This window comes from Rhinolophus ferrumequinum, chromosome 11 (assembly GCF_004115265.2).
Source record: "Rhinolophus ferrumequinum isolate MPI-CBG mRhiFer1 chromosome 11, mRhiFer1_v1.p, whole genome shotgun sequence".
Taxonomy (NCBI): Eukaryota; Metazoa; Chordata; class Mammalia; order Chiroptera; family Rhinolophidae; genus Rhinolophus; species Rhinolophus ferrumequinum.
Window position 1 is genome coordinate 87,336,419 of NC_046294.1, and position 26,707 is coordinate 87,363,125.

The window sequence follows — 26,707 nt, forward strand, 5'->3', positions numbered from 1 at the left end:
ATCTACCCTTCTAAACTAGAAGCTCCAGGAAGGCTCTGCTTTGTTCACAGTGTTAGCCCAGCATCCCTTAGTGTTTGGTATTGAGTAAATGCTCAATAAACTTATGTGGAATAAAGGACTGATCGAATGACTATAGAAATGAATATTGAAAAATGATCACCCTCTGTGGCAGGATGAAAAAATGGCTCCCCAGAAGATGTATATGTCCTAATACCTGGAATTGTGGATGTGAACTTATATGGAAACAGGGTCTTTGCAGTGTGATTAAATTCAGATCTTGAGGTGGGAGATTATCCTGATTATCGGGGTGAGTCCTAAATGCAATCACATTTAGGCTCTTAAGAAATGGTTCTTATTAAAAGGAGACAGAGGGAAATTTGACACATACACAGAGGAAAAGGCAACATGAAGATGGATACAGAAACTGGAGTGATGCTGCCACAAGCCAGGGAATCCAGCAGCCACCAGAATCTGGAAGAGGCAAGTAAGGATTCTGCCCCCACAGCCTCCAGAGGGAGCAGGGCCCTGCCAGCACCTTGATTTCAGCCTAGGGAAACCGATTTCAGACTCTGGCCTCCAGAACTGTGAGAGAATCGATTTCCATTGCTTTAAGTCAGCCAGTTTGTGGTAGTTTGTTACAGCAGCCCCAAGAAACAAATACAGCTCCCAGGCTTGACCTTCCTTTTCACTCTACGCCTGATCCTCCTCTCATCGACCTCCTCCATGGGGAGACACTTCATATTTGGGGGAAGGGGAAGACTCACAAAGGAAAAAAGAAAGGGGAGAATGAAGAAGAAAGAGAAGAGAGGCTGAGGGTAAAAGGCTAGAGTATGAGTGCATAGGGGAAGTGAATTTTACTCAGATGCTGGAGGCGGGGCCAAAGCTGCAGGAAAAAGAGCCCATGAATATTCTCTAGGGGAAGTGAGAGAGAGGCTGAGAGTTCTCAAGTCCTCTGTCTGTCAGCCACTGGACACGCTCCCCACGGACAAGCCAACCTGCAGCTAGATGAGCTTCATTCACTGGCCTCCAGCCACACACTAGCCTTGCCATTCCTAAACATGCCAGGTACACTCTCACCCCAGGGCCTTTGCACTTATTGTTCCCTATGTCTGGAATGTTCTTCATCTACAAATTGACATAGCTCATTCCCACCTCCTCAGGTCCGTGTTCAAATGTCAGCTACTGAATAAGTAAGGCCTTCCTGACCACCCTATTTAAAATTGTAACACCTCACCACGTTCCCTCTTTCCCATCCTTACTGTGTTGTTCCCTGTAGCACTTATCACCATCTTACATACTACATATTTATCTAATTCACTGGTTATTTATATCTGTCTCCTCCTACCAGAATGACAGTCCATGTGGCAGGGGTTTAGGCTGCTTTGTCTACCTAGAATGAAGCCTGGTACATGAAAGGCAATTGAAAACTGTTTGCTGAATGAATAAACATTCTCAGAGGGCCTTTCTCTGGGGAAAATGGAGGTGCTGGGGTGAGAGGGGTCAGCTAGGAACTGCAGGGAGCAGGATGATAAAGGCTTTGCTTCCCAAAAAACACACAATGGAGGAAAGACAGCCTCTTCAGTAAATGGTGCTGGGAGGATTGGAAAGCCACGTGCAAAAGAATGAAACTGGACTGCTATCTGTCACCATGTACCAAAATTAATTCAAAATGGATCAAAAACATAAGACCTGACACAATAAACTGCATAGAAGAAAACATAGGTACTAAACTTACGGACTTGGGTTCAAAGAGCATTTTATGAACTTGACTCCAAAGGCAAGGGAAGTAAAAGCTAAAATATACGAATGGGACTACATCAAACTTAAAAGCTTCTGCACAGCAAAAGAAACCATTGACAAAATAAAGAGGCAACCAACTGAATGGGAGAAGATTTTTGCAAACAGTGTCTCCGATAAGGGGCTAATATCCAAAATATACAAGGAACTCATGAAACTCAACAACAAAAAAACACACAACCCAATTGAAAAATGGGCAGAGGACCTAAAGAGACAGTTCTCCAAAGAGGACATACAAATGGCAAATAGACATATGAAAAAATGCTCAACATCACTAATCATCAGAGAAATGCAAATTAAAACCACAATAAGATCACCTCACCCCAGTCAGAATGTCTATCATCAACAAGACAAATAGTAACAAGTGTTGGAGAGGCTGTGGAGAAAAAGGAACCCTCATACACTGTTGGTAGGAATGCAGACTGGTGCAGCCGTTATGGAAGGCAGTGTGGAGGTTCCTCAAAAAATTACGAATAGAATTACCATATGACCCGGCAATCCCTCTCCTGGGTATCTACCCAAAACATCTGAAAACAATTATCCATAAAGACACGTGTGCTCCAATGTTCATTGCAGCTTTATTTACAGTGGCTAAGACATGGAAACAACCAAAATGTCCTTTGATAGATGAATGGATAAAGAAGTTATGGTATAAATACACAAGGGAATACTATTCGGCGGTAAGTAAAGATGAAATAGGACCATTTGTGACAACATGGATGGATCTTGAGATTATAATACTAAGCGAAATAAGTCAGACAGAAAAAGCAGAGAACCATATGATTTCACTGATATGTGGTATATAAACCAAAAACAACAAAAGAACAAGACAAATGAGAAACAAAAACTCATAGACACAGACAATAGTTTAGTGGTTACCAGAGGGTAAGGGGGGTGGGGGGGTGGGAGATGAGGGTAAGGGGGATCAAATATATGGTGATGGAAGGAGAACTGACTCTGGGTGGTGAACACACAATGGGATTTATAGATGATGTGATACAGAATTGTATACCTGAAATTTATGTAACTTTATTAACAATTGTCACCCCAATAAACTTTAATTACAACAACAACAAAAAGGCTTTGCTTCCAAAGCCATCAGCCCAGCCACTTCTTCCACAGGTCTCAGTGCCAAGAACAAATCCACCAGGGCATTTCTCAAGGTTTCTAGTCATTCTCAAACCCGTGGGATGCCAGAGGCTTGGTGGAATCTTAAAGAACCCTACCCTGGCTGCCTTGGTTTCTGGGTCTCTCACAGGGGGACACAGTCACACCCAAACACCTGCCAGCAGGCCTTAACCTAGTTCTCTGCCTGGCAGCCTGCCAACTGGCCCACAGCTGGAATCATCCCACCTGCTTCTTTCTGTTTAGGGCTTATGGGTAAGTCGGGGTGGAGAGAAGGAGGAACCCAGTGAGCAGAGTCAGACAGACCTGGACTGTACCGTTTGTTGAGTAATCTTCAGAAAATCACATAACCTCTCTGAGACTCAGTTTTCTGCTCTGTAAAATAGGAAAAGACTATCTCATATAGGATCAGATAAAGTAAGAAGAGCACATTACCCAGCACAATAATAAACGCTGGGTTTCCATTCTCCCTCTTTCAAACTAAACGTCCTCCAAGGCAAACACAGGATCTTTTCCGTTTGCGTACCCTGGTGTTTAGCGCGGTGGTTGACACATAGCAAGTACTCAATGAATGTTAGCAGATTTGAGCCGTTGATCTAAGAGGGAGAAGGGCCATGAGGAAGACATGGCAATTATGGACTTTGTCATCAAAGTGGGACCTCAGAGGAGCAGAGTTACTGACTTATGCTTTAGTATGTGATGACCAGAGTTGGCCTGGGGAAGAAAAGTAAATGGAGTGGGAGAAAGAATGGAATCCTGAGCTCAAGAACATGGTACAACAAAAGAGTCTACTGGACCAGGAGTTAGAAGAAGTATCTCATTATGAGGTTGGATGGTGGCATCTCCTAGGACGAATGGATGGGCAAGCATGTACATGGAAACCCCTCTGCTAACTTACAAATGCACACAAAGTAGTGACCACTTACAAGAATTTCATGACCCTCAGAGCATTTGTTTACCTCAGCTTCCTGAAATTAGGTTTACAATTGCTATAATTTATAACATTAAACATGAGTCACCTGTTTGGAACTTCACACTATGCATCAAAATGTTGATAAAAATTATAAAAAATTTCTGAACATTTATTACTTAATCAAATAATTTTTATGTGTTAAAATTTTATTTATTAAAACAAAGTTTTAAGAAATATAAAAATAACCTCACCATACACAAAAACTCTAAAAAGCTGCAAAAAAAGTGTTAATTTTGCCCTCATAGGTCCTGAGAATTTTCCACTTGGGTTCCTTAGTGTTCTAAGGAAGAAGGGCTGGAGTAGGAGAGAAGGGCAGGTTAGTGAGGGCAGAAAGGAGGTTACTGGTGACAAAAGAGACCAGCAGGACCTTCCTGCATCAGCACCCAAATGTTGGCTTGTGAAAATGTGTTTGGAAGAAGGTGAGAAGAGCATCAACCAACTTATTCTTATGTCCCAAAAGGTCAGATGACCACAGAATGAATCTGAGAGTGAGGTGTGAACCTGCCATTATCTGAATGAGCTCTTCCTCTCTGGCTTTCGTTTTCTTATAAATTATAAGAACTTCAACTCCACCCTATGACTCTAGGGCTTCCCTCTTCCATGCCCCTTCCCACACACCCATCTGCTGGGCACACATGCACACTCACCATTCACCATGCCCAGCTGACCTCCACTTAGTTACCCTTCTTGTACTTGTCACTAACCCTGTGAAAGACAAAAAGCTGTATTTCCAGTATGTTCTGGGGAAAGTGCTGAAACAGAAGCAGGGGCATCACGATCTCCCGGAGCCATGAGAGACACGGAAAAGAGGTTTAGAGTTGTGATCTAGGTGAGATATGCTTGGCCTGGCAGTGAACAAAAAGGAGACCCATCCATAAGAGAAGTAACACTTTACTAATACCCGGCATGTGTATTACACTTAAAGTTTACAAAACAGTTTGTATCTAAGCTTGTCCTTTTGATATCATATCAAAGTTATTTACAGGTCTAAATCCCCGGAAAGTACATGTACCTGATAAGGCCAGTGTCTGTGACTAATTTTTGTATGCCACAATGCCTAGTCTCTCGTACTTAACAAACGTTTACTTATATTCACTTCAACATCCCGAATAGGTTGGAAGAAAAGGTGTCATCCTGATTTTTCAGCTAAGAAATCTGAGACCTGGGGAATTTGTGACTTGCTCAAAGTCACAAATGATGACTGACAACCTGGAGCTGGAAGCCCAGTCTTAGGTCTTCCCATCCAGCACTCTTGCTGCTACCAGGAGTATGGTGGAACATAGATTTTTAAATTCTTGAAGCTGAAAAACGGTGACTCAAGGGGTTACACACAATTTCTGTGTCACAGAGCAATTGAAGGATTTGTGTGTAGGTCGAAGCCCCCTTCTGTCCTTGTGCGCCGTCTTCGTCATGTCAACGTAAAGTAAGCACGTGCCCCTCGTTCTGGGCATCAGCAGTACATCGAGGCAGGCGCCCTGCACTAAGGTGTGAAAGCTTTTGTCTGGCAATGGCAGCTGAGTATCTCCTGAACGGAACCATAGCCCTGAGAAGTTAGAGAACATTTTCTCCAAGTCTGAGTCTAGTCCGTTCCATCCCGCACCTGAAAATCATTGTTCTTTGTCCAGGTATTGCTCACAGATGACCAGGATCCCAGACAAGGGCAGGAGGAGCAGGCAGACCTGGTCTCTTCCCCTCAATGAAGGAATGCCTGTGGCAAGGCCCTGGACTGGGCCATGCAGCTGCTGTCATACCTGTGCTGTTATCTAGGGCTAAGGAAGATGAAAGGAAATATACCAGCAGCTAGCCCTGTCTGGACCATTGGAGCCAGACTATACTTTTGAAGTTGGGCTAGGAATTTTCCTTAAAGGATATTGATATTCCTGCTGTGAATCATCTTAAAGAAAATAATAATAATAACAATGATAATAATAATAATAATAAGTGGACTTTAAGCAGGGGAAGGAAGTCCCCTCCTCTCTTTGGGGATAAGAAAGGTGTATAGAAAGGCCTGGAGATTTTCAAAGGTGGAAAGTTACCCTGCCACAATGACTGCCAGAAGCTTAAGGAAGGTTTTCAGAATGGTACTGAACTGGTGGAAGCTCCAAGTGGCTACTTCTTGAAGTAGTTGTAAAGTATCTCTCTGGTACTTTTTTATTCACAGGCTTCCAACAGCATATAAAAATGTTGTGGGCTCTGTGTCCACACCTGAAGTGAGCAGCCACTGCCCAGAAGCCACCATCATGAGACACTAAGAGATGAGCTAAGAGACTGGCAGGATGGCTCTCTAACAACCCCAGAAGTTATCTGGGAGTGGAAACCCAAGAGCAGATGGATTTCCTGCAATCGAGGGTTCAGACTGCTGTTAAATTTAGAACTAAAGGGAAATGACACCCCTAAAAACTGGAGAAGTCAAAGTCATCTGGACTAGAGAAAGAAAACAGAGCTGTTTCTTGAAATCACATGGGATATTTTTGTCAATGTTCTGTTCTTAACCTCTTGCCTGCCAAGTTCACAAGCAATGACAATGGACTGCGTCTTCACCCTTTCTGAAAAGATGATTTTCTTAGAACTCACTTTGGAGTGGGGAGGGAGTCCCAAGTACAGTCAAAGGCCCCAGTCATCCTCGGGCAGCGTAGGGCTCAGAACAACATACAGCCTGGAAAGAAGAGAAGTGAACACAGACAAAGCAGACATCAGGAGAAGGGGGCAGGCTCCCCGTAGTCTGTGTGAGGCCCTCCTGCTGAATATTTCTACTAACCACAACCCTTCTCATTTGGGAAACCTTATCAGTTGTCAGCACACTTTTGTATCTGGCCTTACAACAGCCCAGGAAGGTTACAATTATTCCAATCTTGTCAATGGCTAATAGAGGTACTGGTACTGGGCACACAGCTGGCAGAGGCCAAGCTGGGGCTAGAACTGGGTCTCCTGTTTCCAAGGCCCACGGGCTCCTCCCTGCAGCCTTGTGAACCTTGGCAATGTTCACAAGAACAAAATCCGGGCAGACTGAAAACGTGAGAAGGCTCTTAGCCCCGGCTCTGCTGATTCAAGGGAATTAGCAGGGGAGGTCCGACTCCTGGGGGACAAGTATTTTTCCCCCTTTATTCCAGGCTAATGGGTATGGACAGCACCCTCATGTAGTCTTCCTAGCTCTCCCAGCTTAGCTGCTGTGGGGTGTCAGGCAAGGATAGTTGAACTTCAGTCAGGAGTGCAGAGTCACCCTAGCTAGCTAGTCACCTCCTCGCTCTGGGTTTCCTCTTCTATTTCAAATGTAAATCTGTTGTGTCCCTCTCTCCTGCTCCAAACACTTCAGGGATGGATGCCTATCACCCCGCCAGCTACAATTCAGACAGCTCCCCATTCAAGCCTGAGTAGACAGGGACATTCAGAAGGGGATCTGTCCTTTCTGAGCTCTTCATATGCAGCCAGGTGGGAGTCAGGTAGGCAGTAAAGAGAGGCAGTGAACATTAATTAGGTTCCGTAGCAACAGCGAGAAGACTCCTCCTGCGGCTGGGGCTGGCCTTTGGTAACCCCTTCATCTCACGTCTGTGCTTCTCCTGACCAGCAATACCAACTGCTCCCAGGCAGCTTCCTTCTCTCGGTCTTCTCAGGGTCAGTTCTGTCTAGGGCTCTCTCCCTGTTATGTGCTCTGACAAAGTGATCACAAGGTCTGGAACTTCCCTAATCACCAGGCCAGGGACAGAAACTACAAGTTGTGCCTGTTACCACACTTGAGCATGGATGTCCCACTCAGATGCCCACCCTACCCCCCAGTAAGGCCTGCTTAGAAGCATCATCCTGAAGATCAAGATGAAGTAAAGTGAAAATGAGACAATGGAACCATCTAGACCTCAAAATTTGCCCTAAAAATTTCCCAGTGTGGTCATGGAGGCAAGATGTCTACCCAGCTCTGCCCACAGGTTCCCTGGGGCTCAGCACACTCCCTTTACCCACAACACTCAGTTCTGAGCTGTTCCTCCTCCCCTACCTTCACTATCTGAACTCATGAAACATTTGTCTTTTCCAAGAACTCTTCCAAGATTGGGAAGGGCAGTGTTAATATGGTGGTAAAAGCATAATCTCTAATTTGCCACCTGTAAAACACTGAGAATGATGCCAATTTCGCAGGGTGGTAATAAGGATTAAATGAGACAACCTCTGTGCATTAATCAGAGTTGTGAACACTAGCTGCTATACAAAATTCCAGAATCTCAGTGGCTAGATACAAGAGTTCACTCCTCACTCAAGTCACGGGCTGACATAGATTGGAAGTGTCTTTCCTGCATAACTCCCCTCCAGATGATGATTCGAGGACCCAAGCTCATTCCAGATTCAGTGGAATCCTCCACTGGGCTCCCTCTACCTGGCTGACAAAATAGCAAAGACAGACAGACAGGCCAGGAAGTGGCACCCATCAATTCAACTTTACAATGGTTAAAACTCAGTCACATATTCCACATAATTGCAAGGAAAGCTAGGAAATATAGTTGTCCTGTGTGCCCAGGAATAGCAAATAGGATTGTTAACCATCTAGCCAGTCTCTGCTACAATATGTTAAGTATTTAGCATAGTGCCTGATACACAGTAAGAGCTCAGTAAACAAAATATACTATTATAATTACTTTCTATTATCTGTTCCAATACTGCTATGAATACCAGAAATCACAGAACTGTGTGGTGGACTTTTCAGAACACTGAGAATGAGTAACTGAATACAAACCAAAACAAATTTATGAATTGGAAAAAAAGATATGGTAATCATGTCTGACATAACTCCTATTCTGGGTGCTTTCTATGAGGCAGCAGGATACATTGGAATAGCTTACATTCAAATGTTGGCTTGCCCTGGGCAGAACATTAACCTATGTCAACCACAGGGTTTTTCTCATCTTAAAACAAGAATGGTAATTCACCTGCTTTGCAGCAGTCTTCAAAAGTGCCATATTCCCTCATCTCTAAGTATATACCTCCCTCTGTCTGGAACACCCTCCCAATCTGACTTCACCCAGCTACCTCCAACTTATCACTCAAGTCTCAGCGTGGATGTCACCTCCTCTAGGAAGCCTTCTCTATCTTCCACCCCAATTGTGGTGGAATGCTCTTTCCCATGTCCCCATGTTAACTTCCCTTTCCAGACACTTAACACAACACATTAAAATCTCTGTTCAGTTTCTGTCTCTAGCTAGATTGCGATTTCTTGGAGGAAGTGATCTTGTTTTCATCACCATTTTATCCCAGCCTCAATACATTGTCTGGCTCATAATGAGTGTGCCATAATATTTGTCATGTGAATGAATTGAGAATCCTGATCCTTTTTTCAAACAATAATGGGGTAAGACTTTAAAACTCTTATAACTCGACAAAAAAAGTAAAGTTTTAGAAAGAAACAGCACAGTATACTCCTTAAAAAGGTCAGTGGTACTAAAAAGTCATTTCAGGAAGCAGCCACACCCACTGGGTGATGCCTGGGTACTTCTGAGCAATCGGCCTCTTAATTTTTCAGTTGGGCAACAGACGGTGCAAAAACCCTCGTCACACATTGAAACCCTGATGCTCTTCCTCCAGCTGATGTGAGGGTCTGGCAACAAGAGCTGTCCATTTAGGGCAGCCCTGACTGACCAGGGGTCCTGTTGGGCCTGCATACACCACTCTCCACTATCCACGTAGCAGGGGCATCCCTGCCTGACCTCCATGATCATCATCAAAAACGAGGCCTTTGTAATCCCACCCTCTCAGACACAGGATGGGACACCCCACCCGCATACACACACACAGACTCTGAAGCAGATGTCACCATCCAACAAAAGTGAAGCACACAATGTTTGTCTCCCATTCCCTTACACTTTTTGGTGCATCTGGAATGAAGTCTCAGATGAATCAAGTGTCACAGAGGTATAAGTTACTGATGCTGTGTCACCCAGTTCTCCAGGAGTGCTATTACCCAACAGGAAAAACCAAACAAACAAACCAAAAAACCCAACTCCAAACGTGAGATTTCAGGCAAGCCAGAGAAGCCAAAAGCAGCCAGGAGATGGCATGGGCACGCCTCTAAAAATATTAAGTCAAGTAGAGCACTGCCTACTTTACAGTTGGTTTAGCTCAGAGCCCTATACTAAGGTACCAGGACAACAGACACCAAGACTCACACGCGTGTCCTCGCACACGTCCCCTGAGAGCCTGGGGCGATCTCCTTCCCCAACTCCAAGCTGCCAGGGCCACAGCTCTAATCCCCATCCTACTCATCCGGTAAAATCATCTCTGACAACCTCACCCCATCTTCCACACCCAAAGGGTCAAGGATATCCCTGTTACCTGTACCCCAACACACACACACACACACACACACACACACACACTCACACACACACACCCCCCTCCAGGCTCCCCAGACCATTTTCACTCGATCGCACTGGGGGGCCAGAGGGTCGGGGAGGGTGGAGTTGGCCGGAGCCCCGAACCCGCCCAGCCCCTATATCCTGCCAAGCAGCCGGGTCGGTGCTCTGCTGCGGGTACGCGGCCTCGCTCGGCGCCCGGGCGCGGCGGCAGCCTCGGGGGCGGGACGTATCGAGGCCCCGCCCCGCCCCGCGGACGTCAGCGCCGCGAGGCGCGGGTGGAGCGGCCAGCCGGTTTTCTGTGTCACAGTCCGCGTAGCGGGACTGGAGGCGCTCAGCCCGGCTTCGACTTCGGCTCGGTCTCCGGCTCCAGAGGATGCGGCGCGCCCAGGATGCTGCCGCGCCTGGTAGTGCTGCTGGCGGCGCTCCTCGGCCTGCGCCTCCGCTCCTGCGCGCACGGTAAGGACCGCGGTCGGGCCCTGCCCTGCCCGCCCCGCGCCGGACCGGCTGGTTGTGGGTGGCCTGACCCGCCTCCCACAGTCGGCATCCCGACGGCAAAGTTCTGTGTCCCACAGGGAGCCCCGTCTGGCTGACCCTCTGGGGACCCTCTGGGGAGAGGGCCACCCATTATCGCCCCTCTTCCTGAATCTCCTCATTCTGGCAAGCCTGGGTTTCAGGATCACCCCGTTGTGGAAGTGGAAGAAGCTGAGATTGCTTGGAGGGCTGGGGGTGTGTAGGTAGAGAAGTTAAATGACCCTCTTCCCCAACACATGGCCCACCCACTTCCCGACGAGTCATAAATTTATCGCAGGCTTTTTTTGTTGCTCTAGTTCAAATGATGGGACTGTTTGTCCCTCTGGGGAATTACTTTGATTCCCCATCTGACTCTAACTTCCCTTAGCTCTCCAACTAACCTACTTCTGCCCTGTGCATTTCACCTCCACCCCAGCTCTTTTCCTCCACTACACCCGTGGCGCCCATCGCCTCATCCCCGTTCCTTCTTTAGCCCTTAATGCACTCCCACTGCTACCTGCCTTCTTTCTCCCTATTCCTACGCCTTTGCTCAGACTCCTAACCCAGCCAGCTATCTTGGAAAGTTTCTGCAACTGAGAAGAGTAAACCTTGAAGAGAGAGAATGAAAGGGCCGCGAGGTGGAAGGACCAAGAACAGAGGCAGGTCCAGCAGGGACTGAAACTGCTTCCACTCTCCAAAATACAGATAAACATGCAGTCAGCCATTCACATGACTGAGAGCTGAGTTGGGATGTGCAGCCCAACACCGCAAAGACCCACTGCATTTTTCACTTTCCATTTAATGCTTTGAAATCAAGACACAGACTTGAAGATCAAAGACAGTATAAGAAAGAAAGCGAGGGACAGGGACACATGTACTTCCTAAGTGAGAATGACAGTCAGAAAAAAGAAGCATTATTAGAGAGATGGTAAGAAATTAGAGAACAAGGGAAGCCTGAGACAGTCGCGGATAGACGAGAGACGTTAAGGGCCCAACAGAAGACAGAAGAGGAACTGCGTGTGGATGTTCGCCTTGACCTATTTCATTGCACAGGATAGGAAAGACTCTTAACATGAGTGTATTTGCACTCTTACATATGAGAGAACAGTTTCAGCAAGGTTCAATAATTTGCCCCCAGCACACGGGCAAGTGTTAGTTTGAGGCTCCAGAAGTTGGCATTTCTCAAGATGAATGGTGTGTGTTGGGAGGGAGGGGAAAACAGGAGATGGAGATGGCACTGGTATTTATTATCTCACCTTGGAGCCAAGTGTACTAGCTCTTTGTAGAAATGTCCGCAGCCCAATCTAGAACCAGAACTGCTTAATTTTGTCTGTTCTCACCCAGCTTGCGCTGGGCGTCTGGCTATAGGTAAAGCCCTTCTACAAGCTGGGGAATGGAATGGGGCAAGCGCTCAGCATGGGGTCGCCCAGGAGATTTGTGAGGAAAAACAGGCAGACACCAACAAGCAGGATATCTGTGTACCCAAAGAACTCCAGAGAGGGGGCCTTGGGCTGGAGCCAGGAAAGGGGCCAGGTGTGAGAATTGGGGGCAGGCCTTGGGATGGGGCTGGAGCAGGGACAGGGTTTGGGCAGAGCCCGGGACTAGCTTAGCCCAGGGCTCATTGTGGACAGACCTTAGCCGGCACCCCCTGCCTCCTCACCTGGGAGACATCAGACTCAGCCTGGCTCTTCTCAGCCACCACTTCTGCTTCTGATCACAGACTGCACAGGACAGTGATTTAAGGACACAGCACGAGCTCTGGAAACACACACATCTGCATTCAAGGCCCCACTCTTCCCCTAACTAGCCCATTGGCCTTGGGCAAGTCACTTAACCTCCCTGATTCTTCATTTCTTCTCCGGTAAAATTGGGGTAATAAATGCCTGCCATGTAGGGCTGTTCTGATAATTAAATGAGACAATATATGTGAAGTGCTCAGCAGAGCACTCACATGAATAAGGTGCTCAATGAATAGGAATTGTTAGAATGCCTGCCACCATCTCCATCATCATCTTTACCCCGGGGGTGGGCTCTGCCAGCTCTGATACTCACACACTTCTTTTCCCCAGGGACAGAACTTCCCAGACCTCCATCTGTGTGGTTTGAAGCAGAATTTTTCCACCACGTCCTCCACTGGACGCCCATCCCGAATCAGTCTGAAAGTACCTACTATGAAGTGGAGCTCCTGGTGTAAGGAAAAGGGAGGATGGAGGAAGGAGGGAGGTGAAGGAGGGAGTGGGTGAGTCCATCCTCTTCTACTACCCTGGCACAGGAAGATACCTGCCTTGTTACTGAAGTGACACAGGAAGGACCCTGTCACATATCCATCAGTTGACAAGTACTAATTAAGTCTCACATGTGCTGAGCAGTGTGCTGGGAGCTCTGTGGTGAGAAAAACCACAGTATTGCCTTTACCCTCAAGATTTTTCCATGTTATTGGAAAAACAGGGAAAGCGCCCATAATATGTTTGGAAAACAAGGAAACCCTAACACCTGCAGATATAGTTGGGAGAAGGGAGAAATTATGCTGTGTTGCAGGGAGGAGCAAGTCTTCCTGGAGGTGTTGGGATTTGAGCTATTCATATTTCAATCTAAGAGCCTTCTAGACCACAGAGAAATTGGTACAGGGTCCCAGAACCAAGGCAGGTCCCCTTACAATTCAATGCCTTGGACTAGAGAAATACCCTGAGGGCCGTACAATCACGGGAGCTCTCCTCCCTGGCCTCTTATTTCCCTCTTAAAGGAGACAGGTTTGAACACAAGTCCCTCTACCATTGTCTCCCTTCTGATATCTTCCCAGGTATGGAGTGGAGCCCTGGAAGTCCATCCCCAGCTGTAGCCAGACCCTGATGCTGTCCTGTGATCTCACCATGGTGACCCTAGACCTATATCACAACGATGGTTACCGAGCCAAAGTTCGGGCAGTGGATGGAAACCAGCACTCAAACTGGACCAGCACCAGCACCCGCTTCTCCAAGGATGAAGGTGCTTTTCCTGCCCTGGGCCTAGAACATGGCTTTTGGGGTTCCTTCCAGAAGCTCTAGTCTAGCACTTTTCTCTCTGTTCCCATAGCTTGCCGTGACAGCCTGGCTTTCTGGCCAGGGACCTAGTTGCTCAAATAAGCCTGAGTCAGGACTTTGGAGAAGGCTTAGATGAAAATAGTCAAGTTTTTCAAGATTTAAAAGGGAACTGGAGTTGTTTATCGTACAGAAGTCTTGGGGTAAGGGCCAGCTGAGTCACAAGGGCCAGGCATGTGTACTTGGAGGGTTTTGGGAGAGGAATCGAATCCATAAGCACTCAGCATAGGGTAGCAAGCAGCAGGCAGAATTGGATCAGCCGCTACCCCTTTAGAGATGAACTCCCAGGGGTCAGGGTATAAGGCTTTGAAGCAGACAGGTGTTACTGAGAAAAAGTTGGGAGTCTCTCTCTGCAGAAATAGGAGAAAAGAATAAGCCCCAAACTCAATGGGGTTCTTCCATTCTGCGGGTCGGGATCCACTGTGCTCTCTGTGTGTCATGAGGCTGCTCGGTAGAATTCAGTCAGAACTGGTGGTCTAGGACGGTCTAGGTCATTAGCTCCCAAATACCTGCCTGCAGGCCAGTGCTCAAGCTGGCTGCAGAACCATTACTTGGAGAGTGTGTTTAAAATACTAGATGTTTCCAGGGCCCAGCTTTAAAAATTCAGATTCACTGTGTCTTGAGTAGGCCCCGGGCATCTGTATTTTTAATGTGCTCCCCAGGAAGTCCTAATATTCTGCTAGGTTTGGAAACCTGTGGCCCAGGTTTTAGGGTGAGTAAAGCTTTACCCTGGGGGCCAGGCCTGGGGTATGTGTGGGGGTGGAGGGCTGTCCAGGTGCACCCCAGACTGCAGGCCTTATGGTTTTGCCTCCTTGCTCAGTGAATCTGACAGTTGGCAGTGTGAAGCTAGAGATGCACAACGGTGTCATCCTTGGAAAGATCCAGCCCCCGAGGCCCAAGATGGCCCCTGAAGGCAACACATATGAAAGCATCTTCCCACACTTCCGGGAGTACGAGATTGCGATCCGAAAGGTGCCAGAACACTATAAGGTATGGGATTCCTCAAGGCCACAGGACCTGGGCTACCCCAGCTTCCCTGCCACCTGAGCTGGAAGCACCTTTTGTGCACTGTTGGGGAGCTTGCTGAGAGTATAGGGAGGTCATAGAGGCGGGGAAGGGAGTTTAGATCATCTCCGCCCTGAAACCGGTGCTCCTGCCTGGGGGCAGGGAAGACACTGCCTACTAGGTGTCAGGTGCCACAGGAGACACTTTGTAACTATTGTTTCCTATCACTATTGATGGTGGATACTTTATTCCATTTTATAGATGGGAAATGAGGCTCCAAGGAACTATGTAATTGTCCAAGGACACCCCCTTAAATGGGAGATCTGGAATCTGCAAAACCCATCCTTTTTTCTTTCCACCATGGTGAATTCCAGCCCCTTCTGGGGTGGTTCTCAGCATCTATAAAATACTTCTACTCTTTTAATACAGAACAAATCATGGTAATCACAGAGATCTTAGGCTGTGCTGATAACACAGGGTTTGTTATCTTGGGTAAAGAACACTGATCATTGGCCTGGATCATTTCTATAGGCCCTTCCAGCTCCCAGTTTTCATATGTCATGAAACAAGGGTATTTTGTTTATTGCTGTCATTGTTTTCATTTCAGTTCACAAACAAGAAGGTAAAACAGGAAAACTTCAGCTTCCCAGCCCCTGGAGAGTTGGGAGAGTTCTGTGTCAAGGTGAAACCGTCTGTGGGCTCCCGAACGAATAAGGGGATATGGTCTGAGGAGGAGTGCATCGTGCTCTCCCAGCACTGTGAGTCTGTCAGGCTGCTGTCCCGACAGGGAGGGAGGCAGGAAGGGCCTCACACAATCCGAAAAGTGCCGATGCCAGGCTGGGTGCTAGGCACTCACCCACATAGCTCTCCATCCTCACCCAGCCCTGGGAGAGAGCGCCCGCTGTCCCTATTTTAGAGATAAGGGAAGTGAGGCTCAGTGCATATAAGCTACTTCCTAGAGCACGGTGGCAGAGCCACGTCTCCTGATTCTGTGGGTGCTTCAATCTGAGCACAGCGGTGCTTACCAGGAACCCCCCAGTCAGCTGTGGCAGTTCCTGTTTGTTACGGTCCTCTGCTGTCCTCTCTTAGAAATGGCGGCATGAAGGGCATTCTCCTTACCTCCCTCCCCCTCAGAGGAAGCAGAACTTAGCTGACTCCTCACCACAGCTGCTAAAGTCAACAAATACTGTGCCAGGCTCTCAGCCAAGCACTGGGAAGGGGCGGGGACAGGGGATTTAGGATGTGAAGGCCATGGTCCTGCCCTGAGGATCATACTGTCTGGCTGAGGGCACAGGATGTGCCCAGAGGAAGCTGTTACTAGCAACTCGGGACGACATATGTCAAATGCCCAATGAATCATGCCAATAGTCAGCATATCTGGGGTGCCCAGTCCAGTGGGAACGGTGTCCAGCAAAGACCAAAGTTGAGTCCTTACATTTCTACAGTATACTTCAGTTCATGGACACTAACAAGCTCACTGTCATTTAAGCCTCCCTCTCACTTAAGCAGAGTAAGGCACCATCTGTGTGCCCGGCAGCCTTAAGAGCTTTTTGTACGTTCACTCTCTGATATAAGAACTAGCTTTGTATAGAGGTCTGGGTTCAAATCCCCACACTACCACTTATGAGGTGTATGTCCTTGGGCAAGTTACTTAACCTGTCTGGACCTCAGGATCCTAATCTATAAAAATAGAGATGATAATAGTATTTCCCTCCTAAGATTGTTAGAAGGATCAGATAACATAAGTAAAGGACTTGATAAATGGCAAGTGCTGTGTGCATCACAATCGTATCATGTGGTAAGTGCCATTATTCTTAAACTTTTATAGATGAGGAGACTGAGGATCAGAGAGGCTGAGTAATCTAGTCACAGCCTCAAAGCTAGTAAGTGGTATGGCTGGGATTTGAACCCAGGTCTGGCTGCCAAAGCCTCTGCCCTTACCTGCTGTACCATCCTGACTCACTGCTCCATGTGCTGTGGTGTGAGTGCAGAGAGCTAGCAGCTCTGGCCTTTGTCAAGCCAGGAGGCACCTTTGTCAAGCACGGTGGCAAAGCCCAGTGCCGAGAATGTTGCCTTCTAGTGGCCCAGGAAATCCTGCAGGGCCAAGGTTGGGAGGCCAGGCACGGATTCCGAAGAACACGTCTAGAGTTATGGTCTAGAGGTAGCCTGGGGCTATGGGAGTCCCCAGGGCCACTCACTGAGTGGCTCTAGGAGTGGCCGTGGGATCCCCAGGGACTGCCCCTCCGTGCCCCGTGATGTCCATCTATAAATGCATCTCTCTGGGCTTACAGACTTCACCATGACCAACCTCAGCATCTTCTTCACCTTTGTCCTGCTGCTCTGTGGACCCCTGGCCTACCTCCTGACCCTCCAGCTGTACATGCGGCAACGGGGGAAGCTGCCTACTGTTCTGGTGAGTTTCACAGGGAGGCCACCACCCCATGCTTCCCAGCCACACCAGGACTCCAGGAGACAGGTGCTCCCTCACAGACATTCCCTTCCCTCAGCCCTGACATTATCAGGAGGCACCTTCGTTAAGCACGGTGGCAAAGCCCAGTGCCGAGAATGTGGCCTTCTAGTGGCCCAGATAAGATATGTACTGAGTAGTCCCAAACCCCGCCCACAAATCATTTTGTTACTATTTACTAATAATTGGCCATGGACCAGCCCCTGTGCGTTAGTACCTCTGAGGCAGGTACAATTATTATCCTCATTTTACAAGTGAGGAAACTGAAGCTTAGAGAGATTGTTACAGGCGCAGGGTCACACAGCCAGGAAGAAGAGTCGGGAGGGAGCCCAGTCTTTCCCACCCCTAATGCTGGTGGTGAACGCTCTGGAAGAGGGAGAACGAAGGGCTGGAAGTGCCAGCCCGTAGGCTGCCCTCAGAGTGGGAGCGCAGAGGAGAGAGGTGAGGTTAGAGAGGAGGGTTCGTGGAGGAAACCAGGCTCTCTGACCCCTCCCCAAGTGTCTCCTCTTACTGCACAATGCTGACAAAGGCTGCACTCATGGTAAGCTAGCCTCCGAAGCTCAACTTGCAGCATTGAGCAGCATTTCCAGACCTCAGCCTGTGTCTGGCCTGGGATTCAGGCTGCTCCAAAGGTTGCCTGCCACATCCCCCTCAACTGGCTAACAGATGGAAGTGGACCCTCCAGAGGGATCCCAGGGTCTCTGGAGAAAAACAAAGAGAGAGACAAAGACCCTCTGAAATTATTTTGAGTGAGAACTCTAGGAGGTCGGGAGGCAGGGAGAGAAGAGGGGTGGGACTACCTGGTGCAACTAGAATCTTTGTCCAGGCAAAATGAACTGTGTTCCTAGCTGCAGGGCCCTGGGCAGAGACATATGACAAGGAGACTGGGGATAGGCAGCCCCTGCAGCCTTAGGGGCTTATAAAGTGCTTCCTCATGTCTAGCTGAAGTGTGGAGCTCATTGTTCTTTCTCTGTGCTGTGTGGAGATTCAGGCCCACAAACGTGTACATTGCCTGTTTGACAAATACTTTGAGCATATTCTACGTGCAAGGCCTGGAGCTGGAATGTGTGGCATAGAGATGAATGCACCGTGGGACCTGCTGTCAGGATGGATAACTAGAGAGCGGAGGGGTGGGGGAAGGTGGTCCTGGTACACTAGATGGGAGACCCTTAGTCAGCAATCAGGAAAAGCATGTAGGCAAAGAGTAAAGGTGCTGGCAATCGAGCTACAGTTGCTGAGCACCTACGACATGCTGACCAGTGTGGCCCTGGCTCCCAAGGGGCTTGATTACAGCCTGGTGGGCAGCCAGAATATAAATCATTTCCTTTAATGCTAATCAGTAAAATAGACATACATGCAACGATGCCAAAGGAGATGACAGGCAACCTCTGGTTCCTTGTTTCTTCTGTTCGTTTGGATGAAAATTGAGTTGTCCTTGAGAGTTTTTTCCTCCTCAAGACAAATACAGCCCAATTCCTTCATCTAATGATCATGGTCATTATTAACTTTATGAATAACTTATAGTGCACAGAGCACTTTCACATTCCTTAGCTTCTTCTCATCCATTAGCTGCTTTGATCTGATCTTTCAACAATATATTAAGGTAAATATTAGTGGACAAGTGTGGATTTCAAATCAGCTCAGTTGCATGCAAATTCCAGGTTTGTTCTTTACTGCTGTGTGACTTTGGGCAAATCACTTAACTTCTTTGAGATTTACTTTTCCTCCTCTAAGAAATAGAGATAATAATACTTCCTTAGAGAATTATTGGAGCGTAAAATTCAATTCACCAAATATTTATTGAGTGCTTTCCATGTACCAGACACTGTTATAAGCAGTTTACATGCATGGACCACAACAGGAAGAGGGAGGTGCTGTCATTGTTTCCATTTTACAGGTGAGGAACTAAAACACAGAAAAGATAAATAGTTTGGCCAAAGTGACACAGCTGTTAAGAGGCAGAGCTGGGATTTGAACCCATGATGTCTGACTCTAGAATACATATCCTTAATTGCCAAACCATGTACTATTAATAGGAATTCAATCAATAAGAGTTGCATTAGAGTCGTCATATACAAAAGGAATGAGGACAAGTATGCCACGGTGAGTCAGTAAGTCAGTCAACAAACCCTATCAACGCCTACTATGTAGCTCAGTTTTAGCTTTGGGAACAGAATGGCGAACAAAACTAGATAGCAACTGCCCTCAAGGAATATATATTCTTTTGTGGGCTGGGGAATGATTGGTGTGTATATGTTCCTGTTGGGGGGCAGGATGAAAACAAATTAAAAAATAATTCCACGAACTAAGTGCTAGGAAGAAATAAACTAAGTTAATATGGAGACAGTCTGGAGCACTGCTTTGGCTACCCTGTTTCCCCAAAAATAAGACCTAGCCGGACCATCAGCTCTAATGCGTCTTTTGGAGCAAAAATTAATATAAGACCTGGTATATTATATTATATTATATTATATTATATTATATTATATTATATTATATTATATTATATGATATGATATTATACCTGGTCTTATAGTAAAATAAGACCGGGTCTTACATTAATATTTGCTCCAAAAGACGCATTAGAGTTGATTGTCCAGCTCGGTCTTATTTTGCGGGCAACACAGTAGGGTGATCAGGAAGGCATCTGAGCTGAGAGCTGAATGAGGAGGAGGACACAGCCATACAAGGCACTGACAGAAGAGTATTCCAACCAGAAAAAATAACGTGTGCAAAGGCCCTGAGACAGTACTGTACTGATGTGTTCCAGGGCAGAAAGAACACTAGTGTGGCTGGGACAGAAAGGCCCGCATTCGGTGATTTCCTGGGGTGCTCAGCTGTTGATGCCCTCCTCAGGGGCTAGTTCTGTGTTCGTCCCACTGCCCCACACTACAGCCATCCTGTGTTTGTGCAAGTTACAACTCAAGGAATAGAGAAATTAATCTGGTGTCTCATATCCAGCATTTTAACAAATGAAATCGATGGGCTGGGATAGGGTCGGATGGGATAGGGTAGGATAGATCACATTACACAGGTCGTGGTAAGTATTATTTTGTTATACTGGTTTCAGTTATTTATATATGAGTTATATATTTGTGGGCCAATTATATACAGGTTATTATGCAATGCATTTCTTATTTCGGGTCTTAGTCAAAAGAGTTTGAAACATACTTCTAGATCTAGATGGGTCCAGTCTGCTCTCAAGTTTGAAAAGCACAGCCACTGAGAACGTTTACCACTATCTGCAGCCTCCCATTCTGCCTGTCATTCCATCTGAACTCTGCAAATACAGGCTTCTTAGGAATCTACCCTGAGCCAAACTGAGAATTGCATTAGGTGGGAAAGCTGAAATGAAACAAAAAGAACAAGTAGCTGTGTACTCCAGGCTCTGTACCCCAGGCCCCTTCTTTGGAACAGTACCTCCTTGAGCTCCCCTCCTGGACCCATGGCCTCCCCTGGCAATACTGGGGTGGGTTTCTACAGGTCACCCTCAGCCTCACCCACTCTGCCCTTTCCTCTCCAGGTCTTCAAGAAGCCTAGTCCCTTCAGCCTCATCAACCAGCTTCCCAGCTCAGAGACCCAAGACACCATCCATCCCCTTGATGAAGAGGCCTTCTCCAAGGTGTCCCCAGAGCTGAGGAACTCAGAACTGCATGGCAGCACGGACAGTGGCTTTGGCAGTGCCAAGCCATCCCTGCAGACTGAAGAGCCCCAGTTCCTCCTCCCTGTCCCCCACCCCCAGGCTGGGGGGACTCTGGGAAAGGGGGCACCCTTGGAGCTGGAGAGCAGCTGCAATAGTGGCAGCAGCAACAGCACAGACAGTGGGATCTGTTTGCAGGAGCCGAGCCTGAGTCTCGGTACAGGGCCCAACTGGGAGCAGCAGGTGGGGAGCAATAGCCAGGGCCAGGATGACAGTGGCATTGGCCTAGTCCAAAACTCTGAGATGCAGCCTGGGGATGTACAGGGTGGCTCAGCCTTGGGCCATGTCAGTCCCCTAGAACCTGAAGTGACTGAGGAGGAAGACCCAGCCATGGCAGCCTTCCAGGGCTATCTGAAACAGACTAGAGACACAGAGGAGGAGGCTGCCAAGGCAGGTTGCCTGGAAGAAGAGTCCTCCTCAACAGATGGCCTTGGCCCCCAGTTCAGGACATGCCTGGATGCTGAGGAGGGCAGGCCTCCACCAGCCCTGGCCAAGGGCTATTTGAAACAGGATCCCCCAGAAATGACTCTCGACCCCTCAGGGGCCCCAGCTGGACAGTGGAACCAACTAACTGAAGAATGGTCACTCCTGAGCTTGACCAGCGGTGGTGACCTAGGAATATCTGACTGGAGCTTTGCCCATGATCTTGGCCCTCTGGACTGTGTGGCAGCGCCAGGCAGTCTGCTAGGCAGCTTTGACTCAGACCTGGTCACCCTGCCACTGATCTCCAGTCTGCACTCGAATGAGTGACTCAAGCTAAGCGGTGACTTTATATTCGGCCTGGTCTTGCTGGACTAGGAGGAGGGGCCCCAGGGGTCAGAAGTGAAACATGATGCCAGTCTGAGCACTTTTCTGCAAGCCCAGTGAGGCCAACCATGGGCAGGCCCAGCAGGGCTGGCTAAGGTACCCGAGCAGGAGGAGGCCATCTCCCTAAACTAGCATGAGTGTGTGGGTAGCCTATTCTGTAGACAGGGCCCTGCAGACTCTGGCAGAGCTGAGAAGGGCAGCGCAGAGACCTCCTCCCTCCTCAAGACTCTTCCTGTGTGATAAGGATTATTTGCTTAGGGGAATCGTGGGGTTTTCTGGAGTTATGGTGAAGCTGCCAAGCTGAAGTCAGCTCAGACTCAGACTTCCCCGTTTAAGCCTCCATCTTGTTGGAGACTGGGAGGATGCAGGCCTCAGGGCCGCACAGCAGGGGCCATTTCTAGTGGGGGGAAGAGGGAGCAGAGACGAAGTTTGATCTCGGGGACGGTCAACTGACTCCTAGTCTGGGATGGTCACATGGAGAAGCTCCCCCATGGCAGGCCTCCCAGGAAGGGAGTTTGTCATGGAAGATCTTAAAGTGTGTTCTGCCTTGGTCAGCCAGTCAATCAACCATCATAACGGAGCCACAGGAGGACGAAAGGAGCTGAGACCTAGAAGGGGGCTTCTGGCTCAGAACCCATCCCTCTGGGGATGTTTCATGTCCATATGCAGACATCTCCCTCTTTCCAACAAATAGAGTGGCGTCCCCCTCAGGTACTTGCAGTGGCCAAGCCACTCACGGTCTCCACCCTGCTGCCCCCACCATTTGTTGACAGTACCAGAGAAACCACGATTGTTTGTATTGGTCAAAACTCAGCCTTCCAGGCGTCCTCTGGGTCTGAGCACCAGTTTGTCTGCCTCAGAGAGTCAGGGTGGGACCTACACTTGAGTTTGCTGCTGACATTCAGCTACAGACCCACAGGACAAGACACTGGGCTGGGAGCCCTGCTCTCTCAGTGTTCGGCTGCGTGACCTTAGGCCAGCCACTTCTCAAAGGGCCTTAGTTACCCCATCTGTGAAATAAGGGACCCTCCATGCTGGGTGATAGCCAAGTTGACCTCTGGGGTGATATTTCCAACTGTGTTTGATCCTGGGCTGGGAGGAAGTGGACTGCGGAACTCATGTCTGCACAGAGCCAGCTTCTTTCACATGCCAAGGGCTCACAGATCAAGCAGAAACCCATGGCATCATGCTAAGAGAACTGGACACTGGGTCCAGAAAGGGGCAGGCGTGGGCCTGGCTTCCCCACAGTCAGTTTGGAGTCTGAATTCAAAGCTGGTTTACAGTCCACGGGCAAGGAACTGAGAGGAGTGACAGGCCTGGGCTATATACTCCCTCAGTCATCCCGTGGCCCTGCGTTTTTCTGTGGCATTCTGCGACTACACATTCTGGCCCTGGGAATCCAGCCAGAACTCTTCCACTCTGCCAAGAAGCTCTAAGTCCCAGCCTGGTAACAACTCCCTCTGGAAACTTAGGCTTGAGGGAGGATTCCTCGGGGTTCCCTTGGAGGGTTTATTTATTTTGTTCTTTTATTTATTGAAGAGGCAGGATAGTACAGTAAAAGAATTCTGGTTCAGATTCTGCTCTTTCTAGCTGTGTGACCTTGGGAAAGTCACTTGTCCTCACCTATTTAACTAGAAAACAATACCTGACTTGTTTCAGTCCTAGGGAGGTGAGGTCCCATGGAGGGAGTGGATATGACTGCCTTGTACACAAGATTTGTAAATGAGTGATGTATTTTTTTATTCCAATAAATTGTCAGGACCACAGGAATCCTGTGAAGCCAGTCAGATTTCTGATGACACAGTGGTGGAGGACTCAAGTTGCTGATAATTGAGGATGGTAATGAATAAGATGTGTGATGTCTCTTTAAAGACTGAGGACTCGGGTTCAAATCATACAGACTCAGGTACAAGTCTTCATGCTAACATTTATTGTCTATGATCTTGGGCAAACTACTGATCCTTGCTAAGTTCAAGTTTCCCCATCTATAAGCTGGAAATAATAATTCCTCATGGGGACGTCATGCAGTTTAAATGAGATCACATAAAGAATTTCACAGTGCCCAGCACACGGTGGTCCATGCATAAATAGCTGTCATTGGCTGTAAGGGAAATGGACAGTTTTTCTTGGAAACAGGTGAAACATGAAAGAGATAATGAAAATGTATGTAGTGAAAGCACGTGAACTGAATGGAACATAAGGTAAAGATGTACATAAAGAGCATGTAATGTAATGAAAGATCATGAAAATGCATGTAAATGAAAGTGTATGCAAGCAGTTCTTCCAGAAGACTTGAGAAGGAAACAGTGGAAAACTTAACACAGTGTTTTTGGTGTAAATTCTGACAACTTGGAAAGGAGACCCTGGTAGCCCCTCCCTTCTAGGAAGACAGCAAACTAGACCTTCCTGGAGCCTTGCCACCTGCTCCCCTGGACCTGAGCTGCGTCCATGGGTGCTTCTCATAAGTGCGGAAGCGATCATTCTCTTCTGAAAGCAGCCTGCTCCTTCCACGAAAAGCCACACGTGTGTGGGTTTGAATCTCTCCCCAAGCTCAGCGCAGCGGGTGAAGCAAACCCAAGGCTCATGGCCTGAGTCTGGTGCACTTTGCTCTTTGTCCCAGCCTGGATCCTTGAGGAGGTGACCGAGGACACCTTGTCTCTTCCCCTGTATCATCGTCAACGATACCTCTCCCCCTTTCACTCTGAGAAAATAACCAGTTCTGGGGAAGCGCTGATCCTATCACCTTCAGAGAACTTGACTAATATCATACCATTTGGGACCTGCTCAGACTTTTGCCCCGGAGGCCTCCTGTCAGATTGGTAAGAGGTGTGAGGTTGTTCACTTTCTCCTGGAAATGAGTGTTGGAGATGCCTTCTGCCCCAAGGAGAAAGCCCCTGAGGCAAGTTGGATGAAGACTGGCTGAGAGGTGAATATAAAGATTCAGAGAATAAATAGGCATCAAATTCAGGGAACCAGGGCCAGTGTAGTTGGAAGAGAAGAAACACGGAGCAGCTGGAAGGGGAGAAGGGAGTCTGAGGACGTGAGCGCTGACTGCAGGCTGTGCCTGCTTCCCTTCTGTAGACTGAGGGGAGTTTGTGCTGGGTCTCCCCTGCTTTTAAGCTCCTCTCAAACTGCCCAGCACAGCCAGGGTTGGGGGGGAAATTGAGAGAGTTCTTCCAAACAGTGGGCAGTGAGACACTTCCAGGCTTCTCGGGAATTTGGATTAAAGTCCCCAACAGAAAGCCCCCACTGTTCTTAAACTGAAGAACTTCCTTCGAGGGCTTTTCCATGCCGAAGCATGTGTGACTCTGCACTTCTGTGAGCTAACGGAACTTCCTCTTAGTAAGGAGAGGGGAAATGGACCAACATTGACTGAAGAGGAAACTCTATTGAACTGTGTTTTCCCAACTTTGTAAATAGCTGTAGTCAAAGAATCTGCCCTGTCTTCCCCCCAAATCTCTATCACTCCCCACCCACCCCAGTGTACACACTATCACAGAATACACACAATCTCTGGGAACGGTGGGTCACACAACAGAGCTCACACCGATCTGCCGGTGGAAGTTCTCTGAGTCCTGAAGAGCAGAGAAAGGGGCGCTGTGGGCTGGGCCCACCTGGGGCAGCATCCTGGTAACCATGTGAGGCAGCTTCAAGCCGTCAGGGCTGATTTTATCAAGCCCCATCTTAGAGGACACTGAGCAGTGGGAGGCATGACTCATCTATTTCCTGTCACGCTCCTGAGTTTGGGGTTCTTTTAAAGCAAATCCACAATTTAAATGTTTTATTAATGACCCCTTCCTCACTGAAAGCTTGATCTTAACTTCACCTAGGTTCCATAAACATTCAAAACCAGGTGGTGGGGTCGGGGGGCAATAAATCCTCTGACAAGGAAGCATTGGGTCAGCTGAAATTAAGTGTTTTAAAAAGATAACGTTGGAATGAGTCAGAAGGGACAAGGAGAATGCAGAAAACTGGTTGAAGGCATTTCTTGTAGTCATTTCATTTCTTCAAGAAATACATTATTAAGCACCTACTATGTGCCAGACATGGTGTACAGTTCTAGGTCCAGAGTGGTAAACAAAAGGAGCACAGATTCATGGAGGGAACCATCTGGTTATGAAGATAAACATCAAGCTAATAAACAGAGTAAAAAATATATTACGATGGTCAGTGATAAGTGCCACGAGAGAAACTAACACTCCATACAGGGACGGAGGCGGGAGGCAATGTGAAAGAGAAAACCATAGATGCAAAGTGGCACACCTGTGCTAAAGTCCGGGCTACCAAACCTGGGTGTAATACCTGACCTAATTGCTGCTTCAACTTCTCCCAAAACACAGTCAGTCTGGAATTTTCTGGTCAGGTACCAGTAAGGTAATCTGTCACATGGGCTCTCACCATCCCTACCCCCCAGAGAAAGAGGCAATCCACCTGATAAAAACCCTTCCCCCCAAGAGACGTCCTGGTCTAAAGTACAATCCTTTCTTTTCTTTTGTTAATAGCTCCCTTGCCCTATGCTTCTTCTATAAAAACCTTCCATTTTATAGACCTCCTCAGACCACCTTTTTAGTTGCTAGATGGGATGCTACCCAATTCACGAACTGCTTAATAAAGCCAATTACATCTTCAAATTTATTCAGTGGAATTTTGTTTTTTAATAGCAGAGAACCAAAGTAGAAGACTGTCTTCATCAGCTTGGGCTGCTGTAACAACAGGCTTAAACAGTAGAAATTCATTTCTCACAGTTCTGAGTCTGGGCAGTGCAAGATCAAGATGCCAGATGATTCAGTTCTTGGTGAGGGCTCTCTTCCTGGCGTGCAGATGGCCCCCTTCTCCCTTTGTCCTCACATAACAGAGGGAAGGAGTTAGGAAAGGGGGGAAGAGGGAGAAAGAGACAGTAGGGAAGGGAAA

The 26,707-nt window shown here is 47.8% G+C and overlaps 1 protein-coding gene across 2 annotated transcripts; it reads left to right on the forward strand.

The window, feature by feature from the left end:
• The first annotated feature begins 10,484 nt into the window (after positions 1-10,484).
• On the forward strand, positions 10,485-26,353 carry IL10RA (interleukin 10 receptor subunit alpha). Of its 2 annotated transcripts, none has more exons than XM_033121068.1 (7): positions 10,485-10,686; positions 12,810-12,930; positions 13,541-13,725; positions 14,638-14,807; positions 15,430-15,580; positions 17,114-17,235; positions 20,813-26,353. In XM_033121068.1, the coding sequence occupies exons 1-7, from the start codon at positions 10,620-10,622 to the stop codon at positions 21,737-21,739; spliced, it is 1,743 nt and encodes a 580-aa protein (XP_032976959.1). In that variant the 5' UTR covers positions 10,485-10,619; the 3' UTR covers positions 21,740-26,353. The 2 variants fall into 2 exon arrangements, with proteins under 2 accessions (XP_032976959.1, XP_032976960.1); XM_033121069.1 differs by having other exon boundaries at positions 12,816-12,930.
• The last annotated feature ends 354 nt before the right edge of the window (positions 26,354-26,707 follow it).

Coding starts and splice junctions, on each gene's coding strand:
- IL10RA (XM_033121068.1), top strand. CDS start 10,620: ATGCTGCCGCGCCTGGTAGTGCTGCTGGCGGCGCTCCTCGGCCTGCGC. Junction 10,687..12,809: donor CCTCCGCTCCTGCGCGCACG/GTAAGGACCGCG, acceptor TCTTTTCCCCAG/GGACAGAACTTCCCAGACCT. Junction 13,726..14,637: donor CCGCTTCTCCAAGGATGAAG/GTGCTTTTCCTG, acceptor CTCCTTGCTCAG/TGAATCTGACAGTTGGCAGT.